At 35.0% G+C, this 23,783-nt stretch overlaps 1 protein-coding gene across 7 annotated transcripts in view; it reads left to right on the top strand.

Moving 5' to 3' along the window:
* Positions 1–23,783, top strand: part of mipol1 (mirror-image polydactyly 1) — a 173,230-nt gene that overhangs the window by 141,487 nt on the left and 7,960 nt on the right. For all 7 annotated transcript variants that reach the window (NM_001305467.1, XM_073926961.1, XM_073926962.1 and 4 more), the window contains one exon: positions 9,038–9,220. In NM_001305467.1, coding sequence (NP_001292396.1) covers positions 9,038–9,220 — 183 coding nt within the window. The remainder of the gene's footprint in view (positions 1–9,037; positions 9,221–23,783) is intronic.

Genomic DNA, 23,783 nt, shown 5'->3' with positions numbered 1-23,783 from the left:
ATGTCCAACCTTGAGTCGGATGGGGTACAGTAGCACAAGGCCACACTGGAAGTCACTCCTGTCAGCTAAAAACTGCAAACTGAGGCTACAATTTGCACAGGCTGACCAAAACTGGACAGCTGAAGATTGAAAAAATGTTGCCTGGTCTGATGAGTCTCAATTTCTGCTGCGACATTCGGATGGTAGGGTCAGAATTTGCCTTCAACAACATAAAAAGCATAGATCCATCCTGCCTTGTATCAACGGTTCAGGCTGTTAGTGGTGGTGTAATGGTTTGGAGGAAATTTTCTTTTCACCTTTTTGGCCCGTTAGTACCAATTGAGCATTTTGTTAATACCACAGCCTATGTGAGTATTGTTGCTGACCATATCCATCCCTTTATGACTACAGTGTACCCATCTTCTGATGGCTACTTCCAGCAGGATAATACACCATCTCATAAAGCTTGAATCATCTCAGACTGGTTTCTTGAACATGACAATGAGTTCACTGTACTCAAATGGCCTCCACAGTCACCAAATCCTCAATCCAATTGAGCCCTTTCGGGATGTGGTAGAACGGGAGATCTGCATCTTGGATGTGCAGCTGACAAGTCTGCAGCAACTGTGATGCTATCATGTCAATATTTCCAGTACCTTGTTGAATCTATGCCACGAAGGATTAATGCAGTTCTGAAGGCAAAAGGGGGTCTAATCTGGTACTAGTAAAGTGTACCTAATAAAGTGGCCAGTGAGTGTATAGCTTTATCTGATGTGTATGTTTATGAAACTCTATTATAGTGGCATCTTGATTCCTCTGAGCAGAACATTAACGTCATATAGCCAGCTCTAATAATTCTCATAAAGCCGTGTAGCGGTGAAGCGTTGTGCATGTGTGAAGCCATAGACGGGCTTAGATAAGATAATCCATAGTGTGGCAATGCTTCTCTGCCCTTGTTTGTCACTGTCATTGGACCTTTGTACCCAATATGTTTGCGTTTAATTAAACAAAGCACACAACTTTACATCACTTTCTCGACCATCGATATCGCATCAGAATTGATTGCATCCTGTCTTAAATACGGACAAAAATAAAGGAATAACCTTCCAGGAACTAATTAGCCAGACTGAATGTGTAATATGACTTGAGGGCATCAACACACACATACACACAGGCATATTGGGTGAAAAGCTGCTGACAATCAATCATGATGTCTCTGTCACTATAGAGCCGAGACGTTTGGTATTGTCGGCTAATCGTGGCATTGTGCCGAATGCATTGTTTCCCTGGCTAATATGAATGGCCTCTTAATACCGCTGTGGTTTTGTGTATGCCTGTGGTCGCAGGTGAGCGTGGTGTACCTGTATGTATTATTACAGGCGGTCATCCTGAATGAAAAGAGGAGCAGGTGTCATCTTTATTCTGAGCTGATATTGACATCTTTAGGCTCTTGGTGTCATATTAAAGCATACTATTAATCTGCTGTTCGCTGACAGCTATTTTTAAGCACAGAAAGGGATCCGACTTGTGGTTTTGTGCAGGCAAAAATGCCTGTCGGTTGACAGATGATGACTATTGATAAAATCTCTCAGGATGACTGTTCTCTTGCCAAGAGCTATAACTATATTTACGTCCTCACCAATATGATAACATTGAATTTATTATAAAATGAAAGCTATAATAAATAATCTTTTCTGTTTATTTATATTTATTTATTCAAGTTATGTTTATTTATATTTTGCAGTTTGTTTATAATTATTTTTATATCTATTCATGTTATATTTATTTATATTTTCTGTTTATTTATATTTATTTATGTTATGTTTATATATATTTTTCTATTTGTTTATATTTATTTATGTTATATTTATTTGTATTTATTTATCTTTATATGTTCTGTTTATTTAAATTTATTGTTGTACATTTTTCATATGCATTTATTTATTATGTCTTTAGATTTTTTATTTATTTATATTTATTTATATTACATTTATTTATATTTTTCTGTTTATTTAAATTTATTTATTTATGTTACAATTCTTTATATTTTTCAGTTTGTTTATAATTATTTATGTTACTTTTTTATGCAATCTATATTATATGTTTATGTTTATTTAAATTTATTAATGTACATTTATTTATATTTATTTATGTTATCTTTATTTATATTTTTCTGTTTATTTAAATGTATTAATGTACATTCAGTTAAATGTATTTATTTATCTTATATTTAATAATATTTTTCTGTTTATTTATTTTTATTTATGTTTTATATATAGCGAGATGTTATATATATATATATATATATATATATTTTTTTTTTTTTTTTTCTGTTTGTTTATATTTATTCAAATTATATTTACTTATGTTTTGTGTTCATTTTTATTCATTTATATTTATTTGTATTTTTCAATTTTTTTATTATCTTTATTTATATTTTTCTGTTTATTTTAACACACAACACACACAAATATTAAAATAACTATAGATGCATTCTAATTCGCTGAATATTACTAAACATAGACTACCACGTCACTTGCTCTAGTTTACCCACATGATGTTTTTCACCTCAAGCTAATTTTCTAGTTTAATTATTTGAACTCAGATGCAATTAAGAAAAATTTCACATGTTCACATGCAAACATGTTGCACGTTTTGTGTCATCTGCGTCATTTGCAATGCCCCGCAGATATTTGACTATATACGCTTGTTTGCATTGTCTATGTATGTAATCTACTCAGACAAATATTTAATTTTGTTTTGCTGTGAACCCACCATAGGCATTCATAATTTTTCAACGTTTCATTTCATTCTGATGCGATATTGATGGTTGAGAAAGTTCAAAATCATTGAAAATGTTGCTTTTGCTCTGAGCCCAGCATATGCGTTCATTATTTTTCATCATGGAAACATGTTGACAGATACATAACTATTTTAGTGTACACACTAATGCACAACATTGTTCTATGGACCCTTTTCACAAAACCGTTATGACACATTTAATGGTCATCAGCACCTTAAATCCTTGAAAGCCTTTATTATTTAGATTATATTTTAGACATATAAACATTTATGTACTTGCGTATATACACTACCTGACAAAAGTCTTGTCATCAATCCCAGTTGTAAGAACAAAAAATAATAACTTTATTTTTAGTTGATCATTTGAAAAAGTGGCAGAAGGTAGATTTTTTTAGATGAATCTTCTGTTGAACTGCATCTAAATAATCACAAATACTGCAGGAGTCCAATTGGAACTCGCATGGACCCAAGATTTTCATAGAAATCAGTCAAGTTTGGTGAAGGAAAAATCATGGTTTGTGGTTACATTCAGGTTGGGGTGCGTGCGAGAGATCTGCAGACTAAGAATCTGAGGTATCAGACATTTTTGCTGTCCATTACATTACAAACCATAGGAGAGTGCAAGTTCTTCAGCAGGATACTAAAATGTTCAAGCTCTTTAAAAGAGCATGAAATCTGATTGGCTGAAAATATTTCTCCAACTCTTTGCTCAAAATTGTTCTGAAGGCTTGTTCTCTGTATAGTTATCATTAGTATCATTAACAGGGCAGACTTTCCTGTTGTGAACAATGAAAATGAACAATTTTGAGCTATGAACAGTGCTGAATATAAATGAGTACACCCAATTAAAAATTTACATTTTTATCCATTTCTCAGAGAAAATAGGTCATATATTTTGGTACATTATTAAATGCATATATTTATTAAAAATGATCATCTTAGTCACTCAACATCTTTAGAAGTAGAAAGATAATACATTTAAATGGATGCAAAATATCAGAAAAAAATGACAACCTACAAAATTTCAACAAAATTGTATACTTTTCTTTTGTTTCTCTTGAATTTTCATAGCTTACAGGATTTAAAGTGGTTCAAATAAGCCAATGTTTAAGTTAAATATGTTTACTTAAAGTTTACATACTGTACAGCTGCGCACATTCTACCGACATGTTAGCTTTTTATAAATCACAACTGTTATTTGAAAAATGGCTTACACACATCCGCCAGTTTTGTGATTATGCCACATTTATAAATGACACTTATTTATTATTAATTCTTATTAATTTTACTTTATTATTATTATTAATATTATTATTATTAACATTAATGTTAATATTAATAATATAATTATAATTGTTATTATTGTTATGATAATAATATTAATAATAATATTAATAATAATTATTATTATTGTTGTTGTTGTTGTTGTTATTATTAATATTAATAATTATAATAATAATAATTATTATTATTGTTGTTGTTGTTATATTAATATTGCTATTATTATTATTATTTAAGGAGGGTAAAAAAAGAAGAAGAGAAAAATATGAATTAAAAAAATACAAAAACACATCAAAACTTAAATGAACAGTTGACTCGTCAGATATTTATTTTTTTATAGATTTATAGGTCACAACTGTTATTTTGGAAATGGCATACACACATATCCACCAGTTTTGTGATTATGCCACATTTATAAATGACACTTTTATTATTATTATTATTTTTATTTTATTTTTTATTATTATTAAAGGAGGGAAAAAAGGAGTACAAAATACGAATAAAAAAAAATACAGTAACACATTTGCTTACAGGATACATTCACAAATACATATTAATGTCAGTTTACACTTTCTAAAGGAAAAAGTGTAATCTATTTTCCCCAATATTCCAGGTATTTGTCCATTTTTAGTCCATTTGTAGTAAAGAAAAATTCATCCTCTCCATATTTTGAACATCAGTTACAATATCCAATCATTCAGTTATTATTATTTTATTATTATATTTTTTTTGTAGTTCAACCGCATGAATTCTCACGTAAATGGCATGTGCAACTGTGCAGGAACCGTCACATTTTCATCAGAAATGTTTAGTCTTTAAAACTCTTTTCCTGAGAAGCTGATTTGTTTTTTTAACGTTCATAATATTGGCATCTCATCATTGACTGGCTCATAGAAGTTCACAAAAGGGTTTCTTTGGCATCATCTACACTTGTTCGTTAGTCAGACTGATGTGTATCTGCAGATATGGATCTGTTCAGGTCGACTCCCACCCTTGACCCTCATTATTTTGCGCCTTGTTGAAAAACACCTGTCTGAATTTCACCTCGAGCGAGATGCAGCGCTAATATATTCCACTGACATTCTGAGGAATTATTAGCCTCGGATATTGTTTCTTGTTCTGACATTCCGTTTGAATATTAGATGTGAGTGTTGATATAGAGTTATGATTCTCCACCTCCAGGTAAACTGCAAGCATGCTCTCTCTCTCTCTCTGTGTGTGTGTCTGGGTCAAGTTTCGTGTTTGTGTAAGAAATTTGACCATTGGCATTTATGAAACACGAGCCTGATGCTACACCGCCAGTCAGCCGTTATATTGTTCTTGTAATTTTGATGATTGTCTTTCCTAAAGAACTTTTGAAGTCTGTGATGGACAACTAAGATATGTCCATTTGTTTTCGTTGTTATACGCATTTGGATTTGTATTACTTGGAAGTAAACAGTCATAAATCCAGTTAATATTAGTTAATATTATTTAATTCTTAAACAGTCAAATCAGCTATTCTGCCCCCGCACCGCACATGTAAGGCTGTTTGCTTTGTTAATAAAATGTTGATAAAGGATTTGAAAGTATGTTGTTTATTAAGCTTGGCATGTACATTGTTATATATAGTTGTTCATAATTCTGCTTATATAGTAAATAAACCATTTTGTCTTGTAATGAGGCAATAAAAATGTTTTCAAATTTAAATATTATTATGAAACAGCAATATTTTTTTCATTCAGGTTAACAACATTTACAACATATGTATACTCCATAATTATACTGAAGTATTATTATTGATATATTATAATTATATTGAAGTATTATTGTTGGATAGATAGATAGATAGATAGATAGATAGATAGATAGATAGATAGATAGATAGATAGATAGATAGATGATAGATAGATAGATAGATAGATAGATAGATAGATAGATAGATAGATAGATAGATAGATAGATAGATGATAGATAGATAGATAGATAGATAGATAGATAGATAGATAGATAGATAGATAGATAGATAGATAGATAGATAGATAGATAGATAGATAGATAGATAGATAGATAGATGGATGGATGGATGGATGGATGGATGGATGGATGGATGGAAGGAACAGTAAATGGAATAGATAGATAGATAGATAGATAGATATATAGATAGATAGATAGATAGATAGATGGATGGATGGATGGATGGATGGATGGATGGATGGATGGATGGATGGATGGATGGATGGATGGATGGATGGATGGAAGGACGGACGGACGGACGAACGAACGGATGGTTCTGATACACCAGTTCTGTCTGGTTCTGCAATATCAGAACTCATACAGCCTCTTCACTCTTGTGTATTACTCTGTCCACATAGAGTGACAGCAGATCAATAAACTCACTACACTTTGACAAATATTGCAGCTGTTGGACAACATGATGTACTTTTGAGGATTTTTAGGCAAGAGTGTAGTTGTTTAGATTGCAACTATGTTGTTTATTTATGAGGATAGTGCCGATTTAAAACATTTATAATTACAGCCTATGATCAACCTGTCAGTGAGTTGAGCATAGATGGTTGACATTGTCCATCTACAAGATGGCAACAGAGACCACATAATAATCCCTAAGAGAAGAAAAAGTTATTTCTACGGCTGATTTTGTGTGTATATGTATGTTGTGTTTGCTGTATATGTATGTTGTGGTGCTGTATATTATGCCCTATATATATATATATATATATATATATATATATATATATATATATATATATACAAACATACACACATATACATATACAGCCCAGTCCCGTTGAAGGACCCGCACATTTTACAACACGTGTAAACATAACGGTTGCTTGTAATCTGAGTATTTGCTATTATCAACGCGTTGCTGGTCATGTGTTGTTGATGTGAGATTTTATTCAGTTTGATCGAAATATTCACATTGACTATAACGAGCTCGCGAGCTGTCACCGCACACACACACACTGTAGCACGGGGGAGAGGCGAGAGGTGAATCCAGTCAAAGGGGCTCTTAACTAGCCGCTCATTCTGTCTTTATATTTTGCTCTGTGTTTGTCATATAGTCAGCTCAATGCAGGTTTTGTATCAAAATCTGACTCTGATGACAACTCTGCCTCTACAATTGAGTAAAACTCTCAGTGGTTTATCATAAACTTTTTAAATATCATTTTCCCGCAATTGACGGCAAGAACGAGCACAGAAGTGTCTGATTGACAAGCAACACCTACATGTGACATGTCAAAACGCCAAAAAGGATGAATCTGTGCCGCATCTGTATTTAACTGTTGGCTTGTACGGTGGCTCTAAACTGTCAAAACACCTCTGATAAAGGCTTTTTCGGACATGACATATTTGTACATGTGTACATCACTTTAACATGTTTTATTCATGACCATTTGAGCTGGTTTCAGTCCTTAGCTCTTTCATTTTCATCTTATTTAAATATATTTATCTTGCTTGTTAATTAAATACTATATATTTTTCTAATGTGTCTCCTGTTTTTGTTACTGCAGACTAGTTCAGTAAAAAGAAAGAAAAATGCCCACGTTAACGTTTTTTCTTATCACCAGCACAACAGTAATCCGCTAGTGATTGCTCTGCTTTGGCATTTTCGGGGTTAATTATTGTGATATCCCGATTGCAACAGAGAAATACTGGGAAATCACTGTAGACTGATGGCATTTCATGAGCAGCTGTAGATGTGAATGAATGGCGGAAGAAAGTAATTCTTCATACAAAAGGTTTTTTAAATTCTCCATGTTTGATTTTTCTTTTTTATATGCCGTTGAACTGTTGTATAAACGCAACGAGGGGGAAGTATATGTATATGTGACAAATAAAGGCCATTGATTGATTGATTGATTGATTGATTGATTGATTGATTGATGTCACACGAGTAGCAGTTCAATGTGACTGTGCATTGGCACTGGTGGGACACTAAGGCACGCTTGCTGTGATATTGCTCATATATACAATTGTTTTTTAAACACAACCCTGACTACTCTTTCAGCTTTTCTTCTGGTTTAAATATTTTAAATATTCAAAATTTAACTGGGTATGCAAAATTGTCAGTATGTATGTGTTTGAATGAGTGTGTATGGGTGTTTCCCAGTGATGGGTTGCAGCTGGAAGGGCATCTACTGCGTAAAACATATGATTGATAAGTTGGTGGTTCGTTCCACTGTGTCGACCCTAGATTAATAAAGGGACTAAGCCGACAAGAAATGAATGAATGAATGATAATAACACTTGATAAAACACTTTGATTCACATTCTCCCTTTGTCCCATCCGTTAGGGATGATCGGACCTGAGTGAGAAGTAGCCATCCTCTAATAGAAATTTCGCACCATACCTGTCAAAGATAATGTCAGTAAATATAAAGTATTACAAATGTTGGGTCACACTTTATTTTGATTGTCGGTTTGTTGAATTATATTACATTGCATCTACATGCCAACTAATTCTTAGTTGTGTAAGTTAACATGTACTTGCAAAGTTTCTTATAGTCAGTTAAATGTCTGTTGATGGAGCAGTATCAAGAGATATTAAGAAGACAGTCTACTATTAGTCAAATGGACCATCAAAATAAAGTGTTTCCAAATGGTGAGTTTCAGGATGCCCAAATGAACAGTCTTCATACTTTTATGTGAACCACTTCTTTTGAGATTTTCAATTTTTCACAGAGATAACTTTAGTCTTTTTTTGAAATCTGCCGCTATGAAGACGTTTATAGCTCTGCCTTCTTTTGATGAAAGAACTGGGAGCACAATTACATTTAAATGTAAAGCTGCAGTCACCTAAATTATCATAGATCAAAGCCTAAAATGGGCAGTTTCAAGGAGTTATAAAAATTTGTTTGTGTTGTTTTTTAACTGAAACTTCACATACATACTGTAGAGACATCAGAGACGTGTTTTACATATTATAGTAATAGATCCCCTTTAAGACTCCTTGTTTTCTGTGTGTTTTCAGTGTGCTGCAGCATCAGGCTGATGAGAGCAGTCCAGATAGTTCTTCTACCTTCAACCAAAGCCAGACTGAGATTCAGCCGCTTCTGTACCGCCTGCAGCAGCTGACATCTGAACACCAGAACGCTCAAACGCAACTGTGTCTGGCCCAGGACAGAGAGAGAGAGGCCAACGAGAAAGCTCAAAGGTGAATGCATGATTCTGAACTGCTCTATGGCTGGTTTAATGTGGTTTTGGTGTGTTTTTTGACCTGTAATGCTATGGAAAGGAATTAAAGGGATAGTTCACCCAAAGATTTAAATTAGCTCATCATTTAGTCTCTCTCATTTGCTTTTATACTTTGAGTTTCTTTCTTCTGTTAAACACAGAAGAAGATATTTTGAAAGTATGCTGGTTGCTGGCACACATTGACTTCCATAATATGTAAAAAAAAAAAAAACTATTGAGATCAATGCATGCCAGCATTCTTTAAAATATCTTCTCTTGTGTTCAAAAGAAGAAAGAAACTCCAATAGGTTTTGAAAAAGTGAAGTGTAAGAAAACTATGACAATTTTCGTTTTTGGGTGAACTTTACCTCTCTGAATGACCACTTGAAAATGCTCAGTTTCTCTTGATGTACTGGACTTACAGTATAAGGTGTGGGTTGAGTAAATAATTTTTCGTTTTCATACAGAGGTCTGATAACATTCCCCAGTAATTTCAAATGACAATATTGTCTTGTTTGAAAATGACAACTGGGATCCGTTCTTCGTACCTCGCTTAAATGATCTAAAATGATTTGGCAGATCCTGGATGTTTTAATCTTGATAACTGATCTCTGGCTAATTTGGCTCTTCAAACAAGTTCGTGAATCAGATTAAAATGTCTGGATGAACTGATCTGAGATCGCTGCGTGTGTTGTGAAAGACTGATCTATCGATCCTCGAAATCATGATCAGCAATGCAACGATTGGCTGACGGCACAGCAGCGTAATGACATCATCTGCTTAATATTCAATTATGCATGTGAGCAAAATTACATAAAATTTGTAGAAAACAGTTTGTTTATATGATACGCAATAACTTTACACATTTGTTGTGGGCTGCATGCTTTACCCCTTCATGTGTCGGGAGTATTTAGCAATTTATTTAGTTTTACAGTTAGAGCGGATTTTCTTTATTATAGTAGCCATAGTAGTATCATAGTAGCCAGTTTCTTAATCGGTGTAAATGATAACTGGATGTTTACAAAAGCATTTTGATATTGGTAAAGGTGTCTGCAACTTTTGTCAAGCATCGAATCACCGTCATATTAGCCGTCAAAACATGTTCATGACTGCATAAATGTATTATTGCTTTTAAAAAAAAATCACATATTGTGCATGTCTATTATTTATCATACACAAAGCGATCTATACATTTTATATCAATAATTTTTCTCTTTGAACCATCAGGTGGCAGTCTTTGTACTTTTGTTTCGCAGTGCAGATTGTATAATTTTTATTTTTATATTTTTTAAACTTTATATATAACTTTATATAAACTATATATATATATAGTTAAAAATTATATTTAGTATTTTCCCAAGTTTGTATATCTACTACTGTAAGAAAATATCAGAATAAGGTACAGTATTATCCTTGCTTGAACTGACCATCTAATCCTGTTTATAAGAAATGAACCTGCTCCCTAGCAGGTTTGAGTAACCAGAACTGTTGCTATGACAACAACTCTCGGATCAGATTTGACGAACGAAACAATCCTGGATCATGTCAAATCGTCAATAACCAAATCCAGCTTATTGAGTAATCCAGACCCATGGTCAGAACAACCAAACCAAAATAGATTCAGTAAAACATGTCTGAAAACAGGGCACCTTGTCCTCATGTTTTATCCAAAAACTGCTTCAAGTGACAACACTTTCTTCAAATTTTAAGGAATGTATTCATTTGTTTACAGAATAATACTAAAATTACTTCTTACTCAAACACATAAGTTGTAAATCCAGAGAAACTGAGAATTTTCACGTGGTCGCTTATATATGTGGTTTCCATAGCTATAAATGCATATTTTACAGCTATTATACATAATAATATTGTGAAATATTATTCAGTTTAAAATAGCTGAATATACACTTGTCAACAATTGATGTGGATAAAAAAAACTTTCATCCAAGTAAAACCAAAACGTGTATTAAAATATTTATGTGTTTGCTGCTCAAGAAACATTTCTTATTATTCGAAATGTTATCACAGTTGTGCTGCGTCATATGCTTTCTGTGAACAAAATGGAAATATCACCATTCAAAAGTTGCAATAAGTTTTTTATTACATCATTCATTCATTCATTTTTTTTTTTTTGGCTTAGTCCCTTTATTAATCTGGGGTCGCCACAGCGGAATCAACCGCCAACTTATCCAGCACATGTTTCACACAGCGGATGCCCTTCCGCAACCCATCACTGAGAACATCCATACATTCTCACTCACACACATACACTATGGACAATTTAGCCTACCCAATTCACCTGTACCACATGTCTTTGGACTATGGGGGAAACCCACGGGAATGCGGGGAGAACATGCAAACTCCACTCAAAAATGCCAACTTGAGGCTCGAACCAGTGACCTTCTTGCTGTGTGGCGAGAGCACTATCCACTGTGCCACCGTGTTGCAGTTTTGTATTAAAATAGTAAACAATTAGCTCTTTTAAAACAGCCAACTTTGTTCATGTTCACCCACCCCTCATCTAGTTAACATCTTTGAAAACTTCATTTAGGGAAACACATTATGAAAATGTTCCTGCTGCTCTTTTGCACACAGTAACAGAACATGGGCAGGTATTATAAAACTGCAAAAATCCATAGAATGAAATAGAAATCCATATGTTGATGTGAATAATCATATTAGTATTTTTGTAATGCTTTTAGTCATTTCTGACATTCAACAGCAAATATCTGTTTACTTTTTAAACATTATACAGAAAAAGAGCACAAACTTTCTTTGACTATTGACTATTGCATTTCATACATTTTGTTTTTTATTTCTCATTCCATTTTTCATGTTAAACAGATATTCCTGCAGTTTCAGTAACCTTATACTTTGAACAAATATTTGTAAATCAACAGTTTTCTGTCATTCATGTTTTTTGAATTCACTTTCTTCAAGAAACGACTTAAAACTCAACTATTTAGTCTCCACTTTCCTTCCTAACCTGCAATTGCCACTCTGGCTCCACCACTAACTGTATTACAGAAAAAATACTAATGTTTTGCTTCTTACTCTTTTCATACCTGAAACTTGCCTACAGCACTTATTCATTGTTGCTCTTATAGTCGTGTAAATTGCTTCCTTGTCCTCATTTATAAGTCGCTTTGGATAAAAGCGTCTGCTAAATGACTAAATGTAAATGTAAATGTTTTTCCATTTGTTTGTAATTGTATTGTGGGACACTGATCTTTTCTCCAACAACGTTTGATGTTAAAATGTTTTTTTTTTAAAGTGACTTTTATTGATATTTTTAATAGTTTGAATTTATAAATTGGATTGTTTTTGTACAAGGTTTTTGTTCTGTAATCTACAACACCAACCCAGACAATGCAATTTATAAATTCTAACTATTAAAAATATCAATAAAAGTCACTTTTTCAAAAATGTCAACATCAAAAGTTGTTGGAGAAAAGATCAGTGTCCCACAATTCAATTAAAACCTGATAATAAACTGCCTATAGTTTTTCTGTTTTCAAAATCCTTTTAATTATATTTATTATCTTTTGTATATTTATTATATTATTTAAATCATTTTTATATTATTTTTAAAACAATATATTGTTTCACATTACAAAAATGTTTTTTCACTTAGATTTTTTTGTCTTGTTTCCTGTCCAAATATCTAAAAATTCTTAAATTAAAAAGCATTTTCTAGGCTAGCAAAACATAATGTCTTGTTTTCAGAAATATCTTAATATTAAGTGAGTTTTTCCTTAAAACAAGCTAAATAATCATCCAATGGTGTAAGCGAAATAATCTTGCTTTCCCTATTTTACTTGTTTTAAGGAAAAAAACTTGCTTAAAATTGGCATATTATTTCTGAAAACAAGACAAAATGTTTTGCATGTCTAGAAAATTCTTCTTGATTTAATGATTTTTAGATATTTAGCTATTGAGAAACAAGACAAAAACATTTTAAGTACAAACAGCATTTTTTGCAGTGCAAACTTTTAAAATGTTAATAAAAATCACTTAAACTGCACCGTTGAAACTTCAAAAGCAGATATAAAGGTCCCATAATGCAATTCATAACCATAAATAAACAGAAAAAGGTGAATCATGAAATATAGAACCTGTTAATCAACATTATCATTATTTTTTACAGTGGTAATCTCTCAGATCTGATCTGTTCTTTTTTAAAAGCTGGTTGTCTGCTATACATTTTCTCCTCTCCCTCTTGTCTAACACATTGGGAGGGTGCTCCCCACGCAAAGCAAACACAGGCCGGCCTGCTGATCTATTTACATGATGAATTAACCAAAGGGGGTGGAGATGCCGAGCTGAGGGGGTGCTCGAAACACAGAGAGACCCCCCACCGTCCCGTCACAATGGCAGAACTTTACCGCGCTGTTTACACACACACCGCTCTGAAGGGTTTGCTGTTTCAGACACAAGATCACACAGGTCTCTGCTGCATGACACGAAACTCCACATCCCACAATGCACTTTGCAGTTTGACCTACTGTCCTCGCCTAGATGGCAAGAGTGCATGTTTGTGTACACTCTGAGCGATCGGCGTCCACAGTACAAGGTTCACTAGTGAGTCACTACTGTGTACAGCATCGAGCCGAACTGGGCTATTGGAAGAGACTCTGTGTAGTATTACTGGAAGTTAACAAGTTCCTCATATACTCAGAATCGACATGCTGTTTATTGCTTCAGGCTCTGAATTGCTGCCAGATCATTTCTTAAAGGAATAGTGAGCGTTCTCTCATTGTTTTTTGGTTTGTTTGCAGAGCGCCGAAGAAGATTGTATTGTATTAGATCAAAAGTAATGCAATTCTTGAAAGCATTGTCCATTGCAATCCAGTGAAAAGAAGTAAAGGCAAATACTTTAGAATGACATGAGGGCAAGTAAATGATGATGGATGGGTGAACTGAATATTTAAATGTTTCCAATGTGCTTTTTGTAAACTATAGGATACATTAGTTTAATTTAACGGAAACTACGACAATAAAAAAAAGTCCATATGCATCATATTCCAAGATATTTAATAATTTTTTCATGAGGAACTGAAGGAAAATCAAATATCATTTTCATGTCATTTTTTAAAATAAGCTTGGCAGATTATTTAGCTTGTTTTAAGGAAAAACTCACAAAATTTTGCCATATCATTTCTTAAAACAAGACAACGTTTTTCACCTGTCTTGAAAATGCTTCTTGATTTAAGATCATTTTCAGATATTTGGACTACAAAACAAGACAAAACCTCTAAGTAAGAAAAACTCTGAATAATAACGGCGCTATAAATAAATGGTGCTACCAACAGCGAAACTTTTTTCAGTAACGAGTAATCTATTAAATGACTGTTTCCCCCTTAGCAATGCAGTTGCCGTTACTGACAATAAAATGCTTGTTACTGTAATTGAGAACACTGAAGCGGTTTTTATACGACAAGCTTCTCTCTCAGCCATAAACCCCTCTTTCTGGGGTGTGTGTGTTTGGGGCTGGGTTAAAACACATAACCAAATAGTGATGATGATTGGTGTGTCTGTGAACGTGGTGTAACTGTGAACATGATGACTTACATTTCCATCATCTTCCAATTAGAGGCAGAGTAGGACAGGTGTTCACACAAGCACACGCACAGTCAGTGGCACACACCAACGACCAGGAGTCAGAACGATAGCAAAAGTTCAAAGGTAGCGTTTGCAAACTGAGAATATAAGCACTACTTTTCCCTTGTTGAGGTGAAAGGCAAGAATGTATCGTGCAACTTATGCCCAGGAAAAAAAAGAGTGTCTCTGCATCTATGACAATTAATTCTAATTTAATGAAGCACCTCACATCGTCACATGCCGCCCAAAATTAGTGCTACGCAGGTGATAACGTGAGCTCTGCTACCAAAGGAGGTGACGAAGCCATGACGTCAATGAAAATAAAACTTGATTTTCCTCTAAAGCAAACACTTATTACTCGGACAGAATTAAACTAAATCATATCTAGATGTTTAGTTGAGCACATGCTGCAGTTGTCTCTCACATTCTCCCACAACAACATTAAAATAGTGTAGAGTAGTGTACGTTTTTTATTTATTTTATAGTCAATAAATGAGTTTTTTTATGTAAGTATTGCAATAGTTATTTTCCCTGGTAATTAGTTACTTGCATAATTATATAACTCAGTTACTATTTGTGAAAATTAACTAGTAACTATAACAATTTTTTAAAGGACCAAGCACAACTTTGATTGTAGGACACATGTTTAGTTTATTGGAAAATACGACTCTTCATAAATCAGTCCATATCCATGTTCAAAGATATACAATCGTTTTTCATAGGAACTGAAGGAAAATTAAATGTCATTTGCAAACCTTTTTTTTTTTTGTCAAGGCAATTAAAGAAATTGTTTTACATGCAATGCAAAAAAGCTAAATAATCTTATGTCAAAATTTCTTACCCTATAGGCAGATTAGTTAGCTTGTTTAAAGGAATAACTCACTTAATTTTGATATTATGTCTAAAAACAAGAGTTTTTTTTTTTTTTTTTTTTTTTTTTTTGCTTGTCTAAAATGATTCTCGATTAAATAGTTTTTAGATATTTGGACTAGAAACAAGATAAAAACTTGAAATAAGAAAAACATTTTTTGCAGTGTGTGTGCCACAACCAAAATTAAAATGCCATTTTTGTGTGTATGTGCATGTTTGCAGGACTGTTACTTTCCAATATTCTGATTCCTACTTCTGGAATCAATGGACTCGATTCAGTGAATCAATTCCTTACTGTTGTTGTGATTCTTTTTCAAATCTTTATACTCAAACCTCTGCAGCAGTGAATAATTTAAAAGGACGCTCTATGAAGCACATTTAATTTTATTGCATGCACGAGACACTAATTTGTGTTTAAAATTGCTAAATTGCGCTAAAATAACCATAGCTTTACAACACTGAAATAAAAATGTGCTGATAATTAGTCAATCAGATGTTGGTCAGATTCGTTGATGCTAACCAAACAAAACTGCTTGCTGAAATGTATCTGATCAATATTAACATCTGATCAAAGTATCTTATCAAAGGGAGAGAGAGAGAGAGAGAGAGAGAGAGAGTGAGAGAGAGAGAGTTTATTAATTAGTTCTTTCAAACTGAAAGGAGAGGTCGATTCCCCATATGGAATCCATTCCAAACTCTTGATTCTCAACAGTTTAGAATCTTTTCTTTTTGGAATTGATTCCCAACCCTGTAGATTTAATCTCTTCATTGTATGCTGTGATTTTCAAAGAGTAACAACTTAATTTAGGACTATTCCTAATACAAACGTATCCTATCGATCATGTGACTCCAAAGGATATGATATAAGTTTTGCTCTTTGTTCTCCGTATAGAGCTTGATACCTGTGGTCACCATACACATACGAGAGTTTTCAAAGAGATGGCTTAATGTCGAAATAAGTACCCTCGAGTCCCTGATATGCTCTAAAAAATTGAATGGCAAAGAGGTCCCAGGTCATTTCAAACAAGTCAGGAAAAAATGCTGTAAATCACCCAAACCCATATTACTCAAACCTATACCTAAGCAGGGTCAGACAGATTCTGCAGACCTTTTTGATATTTCCGTGCAGAATTTTGTTTAAAAAAATAAATATATAATATTAATAATCAATAGCTTCATCAAACATGGACCTTCGGCATGCACTGGGGCGGTTTGCTGCCATGCGTGATGTGCATGTGATACGGCTGGGATAAGAATCAGCACCTCCAAGTTGAGGCCATGGTGCTCCACCAGAAAATGGTGGTTTGCCATCTCCAGGTTGGAGGAACTTCTTACCCCAGGTGGAGGAGTTCAAGTATCTTGGGGTTTTTTTCATGAGTGATTGGTGCAGCGGCAGCAGTATTGTGGTCGATGTATCGGCCCGTTGTGGTAAAGAAGGAGCTCTCAATTTACCGGTCAATCTACATTCCTACTCTCACCTATGGTCATAAGCTTTGGGTCATGAACGAAAGGACAAGATCTTGGATGCAATTGGCCAAAATTAGTTTCCTTCGAAGCGTGGCAAGTGTTTTTAGATAAGTTGAGGAGCTCTGTCACCCGAGAGGAGCTCGGAGTAGAGCCGCTGCTCCTCCACATCGAAAGATGTCAGCTGAGGTGTCTCGGGCATATGTTTTGGATGCCTCCTGGACGTCTACCTAGAGAGGTGTTCCAGGCATGGCCCACCAGAAGGAGGCTTCGAGGAAGACCCAGGACAAGCAGGAGAGGGACTATGTCTCTCGGCTGGCCTAGGAATGCCTCAGGATCCCCCCGGAGGAGCTGGAGAAAGTGTCTGGGGAGAGGGAAGTCTGGGGTTCGCTCCTGCGACCCGGCCTCGGAAAAGCAGACGAAAATAAATAAATGAATAATAATAATAATTCAATAAAAATATATGTGGATTTATATGGAATGATTTTGATGGTTTAGAAGCTGAAACACACAAATTAATATGAAAACATCACATTTATTGTGCAAATCAAATTAAAAACACTAGTTTGGTGAATAAAGCTACAGCAGTTAAATATTAAAATATTGTATGGTAAATATTACTGTAAAAATAATAGTAATATACATAAATCATCTTATACATTTGCATATTATTCCATAATATGAATGAAATTATTATTTAAAATATGAATAAATATATATTTATAGACATTTATGTAAGTAAATCAATAAATGGATTGAATTTCTCAAAATCTGTGTACATTTCAGCTAGTGCAGATTCCACGTGGGCCTACTAATATATCCTGTCATCATTTGGTTATCAAGTGGTTACCCTATTTTATTCCTTTCCAGTTTTTTGCATCAAACCCTTACATAGTAATAGCTATGGTACAAATGTTGGGTTGTTTGTGTTACACATCAAAGGATAACACAAGTGTCATCTGCGTTCATGAATGGGCAAAATAATCCACAGTAAGCAGGAGCAGAAGAGTGCTGGTCGCACCTGACCGCTAGCTGACATTCAGATGGATGTCCTGCACTCAGCAGGCTCCGGACGGCCTGTGGGAAGCCGCTCTGACGTGGGCCTCGTCACACAGCGGTGAGAAGAATGCAGGGGTGATCGGACCAGCCTCCAGGCTCCCACAGCGGGGCCAACCAGGGAGGAGGAAGCCCAGCGCCGGCCCAGAATGTGGCACCTGAGTGCCGCTCCTGCATGCCCATTGACCAAGAAGCTGAGCTGAATGTCTAATGACCCGCTGAATCAAATTTGGCTGTGAGAAAAGCACAAAGGAGCTTTTCATTGGCCTGACGACCCACAAATGTCTGGGGCGTCCCATCATGCCTAACTCTTCAAAGCTGGCTGAAGCTTGTGTTGTGCAATATGACATTAAAAGTGCAAATATGCAATATTATGTAAAAGTTGCGATCTTTGTTTACATTTTGCATTTTGTTTTACTTATTTATTTTTTATGTTGGACCTGTAATCTATAGTTTTTGAAAAAGTGTTTTACGTTTTATTAATATTTATTTTATATTTCTACTAGGAATGCTCCGAGCAATCTGCCGAAGGTATTGGCCGATAATCACATTTAATGACTCAATCGGTACTCACCAATCTGGCCGATCTCACAAACCGATTACAGGTGTTTGTTTAGAAGTTTACAAGCAGAGAAAGCACTCCCGTATAGTATACATAACCTATAGCAGCCACAGCACGTGAGGAGGGGAATGATGTGTGGAGGCATGAACAATCTATTCGCTCGCATCACAACAGCGAAAATATATACAGATGCGGTGTGACCTGTTTATGCAGTCTATAGGCACGACTCTTGTGAGTGAAGGTCTCTTTTTATTTATCGTGTTTTAAGCTGCTGTGACATGATTGTATTTTTTTTTAAGCTGTAAATTGAGCTGTGCGAGGCAGTGGCACAGTAGGTAGTGCTGTCGCCTCACAGCAAGAAGGTCGCTGGGTTGCTGGTTCGAACCTCGGCTCAGTTGCCGTTTCTGTGTTGGGTTTGCATGTTCTCCCTGCCTTCGCGTGGGTTTCCTCCGGGGGCTCCGGTTTCCCCCACAGTCCAAAGACATGCGGTACAGATGAATTGGGTAGGCTAAATTGTCCGTAGTGTGTGTGTGTGGATGTTTCCCAGGGATGGGTTGCGGCTGGAAGGGCATCCGCTGCTTAAAACTTGCTGGATAAGTTGGCGGTTCATTCCGCTCTGGCGACCACGGATTAATAAAGGGACTAAGCCGACAAGAAAATGAATGAATGAATAAATGTAAATTGAGCTCAGGTTTCAGCAGCTTAATTGGAGTTCACCTGTGGTAAATTCAGTTGATTGGACATGATTTGAAAAGGCATACACTAGTCTATATAAGGTCCCAGGGTTGACAGTGCATGTCAAAGCACAAACCAAGCATGAAGACAAAGGAATTGTCTGTAGACCTCCAAGACAGGATTGTCTCGAGGCACAAGGCTAAGGAAAGTTACAAAAAAAAAATTCCACTCTGAAAGTTCCAATGAGCACAGTAGCCTCCATCATCCGTAGAAGATGACTTGAACCACCAGGACTCTTCCTAGAGCTGGCCAGCCATCTAAGCTGAGTGATCAGGGAAGAAGGGCTTTAGTCAGGGAGGTGATCAATAACCCGATGGTCACTTTGTATGAGCTCCAGTGTTCTAATATGGAGAGAGGAGAATGTTATAGAAGGACAACCATCTGTGCAGCAATCCACTAATCAGGCCTGTATGGTAGAGCGGCCAGACGGAAGCCACTCCCCGCCTGGAATTTGCTAAAGGCATCTGAAGAACTCTCAGACCATAACAAACAAAATTCTCTGGTCTGATGAGACTAAAATTGAACTCTTTGGAGTGAATGCCAGGCAATACTTTTGGAGAAAAACCAGGCACCGCTCATCACCAGGCTAATAACATCTCTGCAGTGGAGCATGGTGGTGGCAGCATCATGCTTTGGGGATTTTTTTTTTCAGCAGCAGGAACTGGAAGACTAGTCAGGATAGAGGGAAAGATGAATGCAGCAATGTACAGAGAAATCCTGAATGAAAACCTGCTTCAGAGTGCTCTTGAGCTCAGACTGGGGCGACAGTTCATCTTCCAGCAGGACAATGACCCAAAACACACCGCCATAATATCAATGGAGTGGCTTCAAAACTCCTTAATGTCCTTAAGTGGCCCAGCCAGAGCCCAGACCTAATCCTTTTGAACATCTCTGGAGAGATCTGAAAATGGCTGTACACCGTTGCTACCCATCCAAACTGATGGAGCTTGAGAGGTGGTACTGCAAAGTGGAATGGGCAAAAGTTCCCAAAGACCGGTGTGCCAAGCTTGTGGCATCATATTCAAAAAGAGTTGAGGCTGTAATTGCTGTTAAAGGTGCATCAACAAGTATTGAGCAAAGGCTGTAAATACTTAAGTTCATGTGATTTTCAGTTTTTTTTATTTTGAATAAATTTGCAACAATTTAAAACAATCTTTTTTCACATTGTCATTATGGGGTATTGTGCGTAGAGATTTGAGGAAATAAATGAATTTAATCTATTTTGGAATAAGGCTGTAACATAAACAAATATAGAAAAAGTGTAGCGCTATGAATACTTTCCATATGAACTGTATGTTTAGACCTAAATGGTCAAAAGAAATGTGTTTAAGGGATTCTATGCTGCATTCCTAATTTCTCCACTCAAGAAATCTCCGCGATATATATTTAGATGGAAAATGTGCTTTAATGCGTTATAAAGCTTGAAGCATTAGAATCGGTACTCTGTATCAGCCGATCACCATGACAAGGTATCAGTACTTTGTATTGGCTGCATAAATCCTGATCAGAGCATCCCTAATTTCTACATTTCTGATCAAACATGTGTGCTGAAGATTTAAATACAGTGTGAATTATGATCACACATAAATAGCTACCGCTGTAAAAAAAAAAAAAAAAATACCTTAAATTTTTATATTTTGTATTTTTATTTGTTATTTTTTCAAATTTATTTATGCTTTTGAATTGCAATATGGGACCTTAATCTTTCTTCAAACAACTTTTAACTTTGAAAAGGTCAAAAAAGTGACTTTTAAAAACATTTTTAATGAAAGTGATATATTGTCTGGGTTTTTTTGTACAATATGCTACAAACTCCTTGTAATACACTGCCTGTACCTTTTCTGTTATTTTACAGACTTAATTCTCTATATATATTATTTCTTATACATCATATGATCTTAAACTACGAAAATGTCAATAAAAGTCACTTTGTTAAACTGTAGAGTTGAATTTTCAACATCAAAAGTCGACAGAGCAGAGATCAAGCTCTCATAATGCAATTCACGAACCGAAAATAAATGGGTGAATCACAAAATACGAAAACTGTTAATGAACAGATGTTTTTTACAATGCATATACTTAAAAATGTAAAAAAGAAATAGTACTTTACATGGGGCAATTGATTAATTATTTGCATTTACAGATATATCATGATAAAAATCATTATCTTAATATTTTTGCCATATCTCCCAGCCCAATATGACCCTTGTTTTTTTCCTGCCTATAAAAATCAGTGTTATTAGTATTTCTTGTTTGGGCTTTTTGTCAGGCATTGTCACGGCGTAATTATAGATTACCAACGGGATCTTCTTTTTGCGTTGAAACAAGGGATATGCCGTGGTGCCATACATAAAACGTGCTGTTGTTTAGAATTTATGCACGGCTGCTGTTTACTCTGTGTTATTTGAGCTGGAATTGTTGGTTTTGCGACTCGGTGAATTCTTAATCGGGATTTGCGCTTTTGCCGGCTCTTCCCTCGCGTGTATGTTTGGGTTTACGGCCACTCTCTGCAAACAGTGTTCACCAAATCCTCCCCAGCCCGCAGGCACACCTTGGAGATCCTGCCACGGGAAAGGCAGACCTGTTAATTGTGCAAACATGACAGGGAGGCTAATGAATATATTTAAAACGTTCTAAATTTGCACACAAGGGGGAAAGGTGTTTCCGTGCATGTTTATGGAGGCGAGAGGGAGACGAGTCTTATGGCGTCTGTCTGTTTGAATGTTTGTGTGTGTTTTTGTGGGGGGAAAGTGAATATAAGGGCGCTTTGCTCACTATAAAAAACGCTGGGTTACACACAATTGATTTGTGTTGGCACAACATGAAGGAATTAAGTTAACTTAATAGTTTCTACAAATTTATGTGGATTGAACATAAAACAGTGAGTTGACCTCCCAGAAAAGCCCTTAAGATGCTTGCATATGTATGTGGATTGTTGATGTGTCGTTGCATTTTCACGATCACACCTGACAAAAATGAATATATAATATTGTTGTCATTTAAAGTGCAGTAAATGATACATTTCTTTATCTTATACACTCTCAGAATTAAAGGTTAGAGCTGTCACTGGGGAGGTACCTTTTTAAAAGGTACACATTTGTATTTGTAGGGTCTATATTGGTACCTCAAAAGTATATATTAGTACCTAAAAATATTGAGAGGAACACCTTTGTACCTTTTAGGTACTAATATGTACCCTTGAGGTTTTAATATGGACCTTTTAGGTACAAATGTGTACCTTTTGAAAAGGTACCACCCCAGTGACAGCTTACCTTTATTTCTGTGAGTGTATGGGCATCTTGTTATAAGAACTGCTGGTATTACATTTTTGAGCCAAATATCTCAAAACAGGCATGTGTTGTGACTGTCTCAAGCATAGTTCAATAGACTACTGCTCTTATAGTCCAAAAGAAAATCATTAAACTAATAAATACAGTACCTCAGGCCTGGTTTTATTCAATTATTTTCATTCATATGCACTAAAAAATGATGTTCACTGTTTGTTCAAACTACTTATACAAAATGAACTTAAGCAACTCAATTGATTTAGGTTGTTTTATGTTCAATCCACTTAAAATTTGTAGAAACTAATAAGCTAGCTTAATTCCTTCATGTTGTCCCAACACAAATCGGTTGTGTGGAACCCAGCATTGTTTAAAGTTTATGTCTAAAGGCATAGGATTGTGATGCACTGAAAGCAATGTCCTTCAGTGTGACACTACAGTTGAAGTCAGAATTATTAGCACCCTTTGATTTTTTTTTTTTTTCTTTTTTAAATATTTTCCAAATGATGTTTAACAGAGCAAGGAAATTTTTACTGAATATCTGATAATATTTTTTCTTCTGGAGAAAGACTTATTCGTTTTATTTCGGCTATAACAAAAGCAGTTTTTAATTTTTTAAAACCCATTTTAAGGTCAAAATTATTAGCCCCTTTAAGCTATATATTTTCTCGATAGTTTACAGAACAAACCATCATTATACAATAACTTGCCTAATTACCCTAACCTGCCTAGTTAACCTAATTAACCTAGTTAAACCTTGAGATGTCACTTTAAGCTGTATAGAAGTATCTAGTGAAAAATTGTGTACTGTCATCATGGCAAAGATAAAATAAATCAGTTATTAGAAATGAGTAATCAAAACTATGATGTTTAGAAATGTGTTTGAAAAATATATTCTCTCCGTTAAACAGAAATTGGGGAAAAAAATAAACAAGCAGTCTAATAATTCAGGGGGGCTAATAATTCTGACC

This window comes from Danio rerio, chromosome 17, assembly GCF_049306965.1.
Source record: "Danio rerio strain Tuebingen ecotype United States chromosome 17, GRCz12tu, whole genome shotgun sequence".
NCBI classification, from domain to species: domain Eukaryota; kingdom Metazoa; phylum Chordata; class Actinopteri; order Cypriniformes; family Danionidae; genus Danio; species Danio rerio.
The sequence above is the reverse complement of the archived record's forward strand: the minus strand, read 5'-3'. Positions and strand labels throughout refer to the sequence as shown.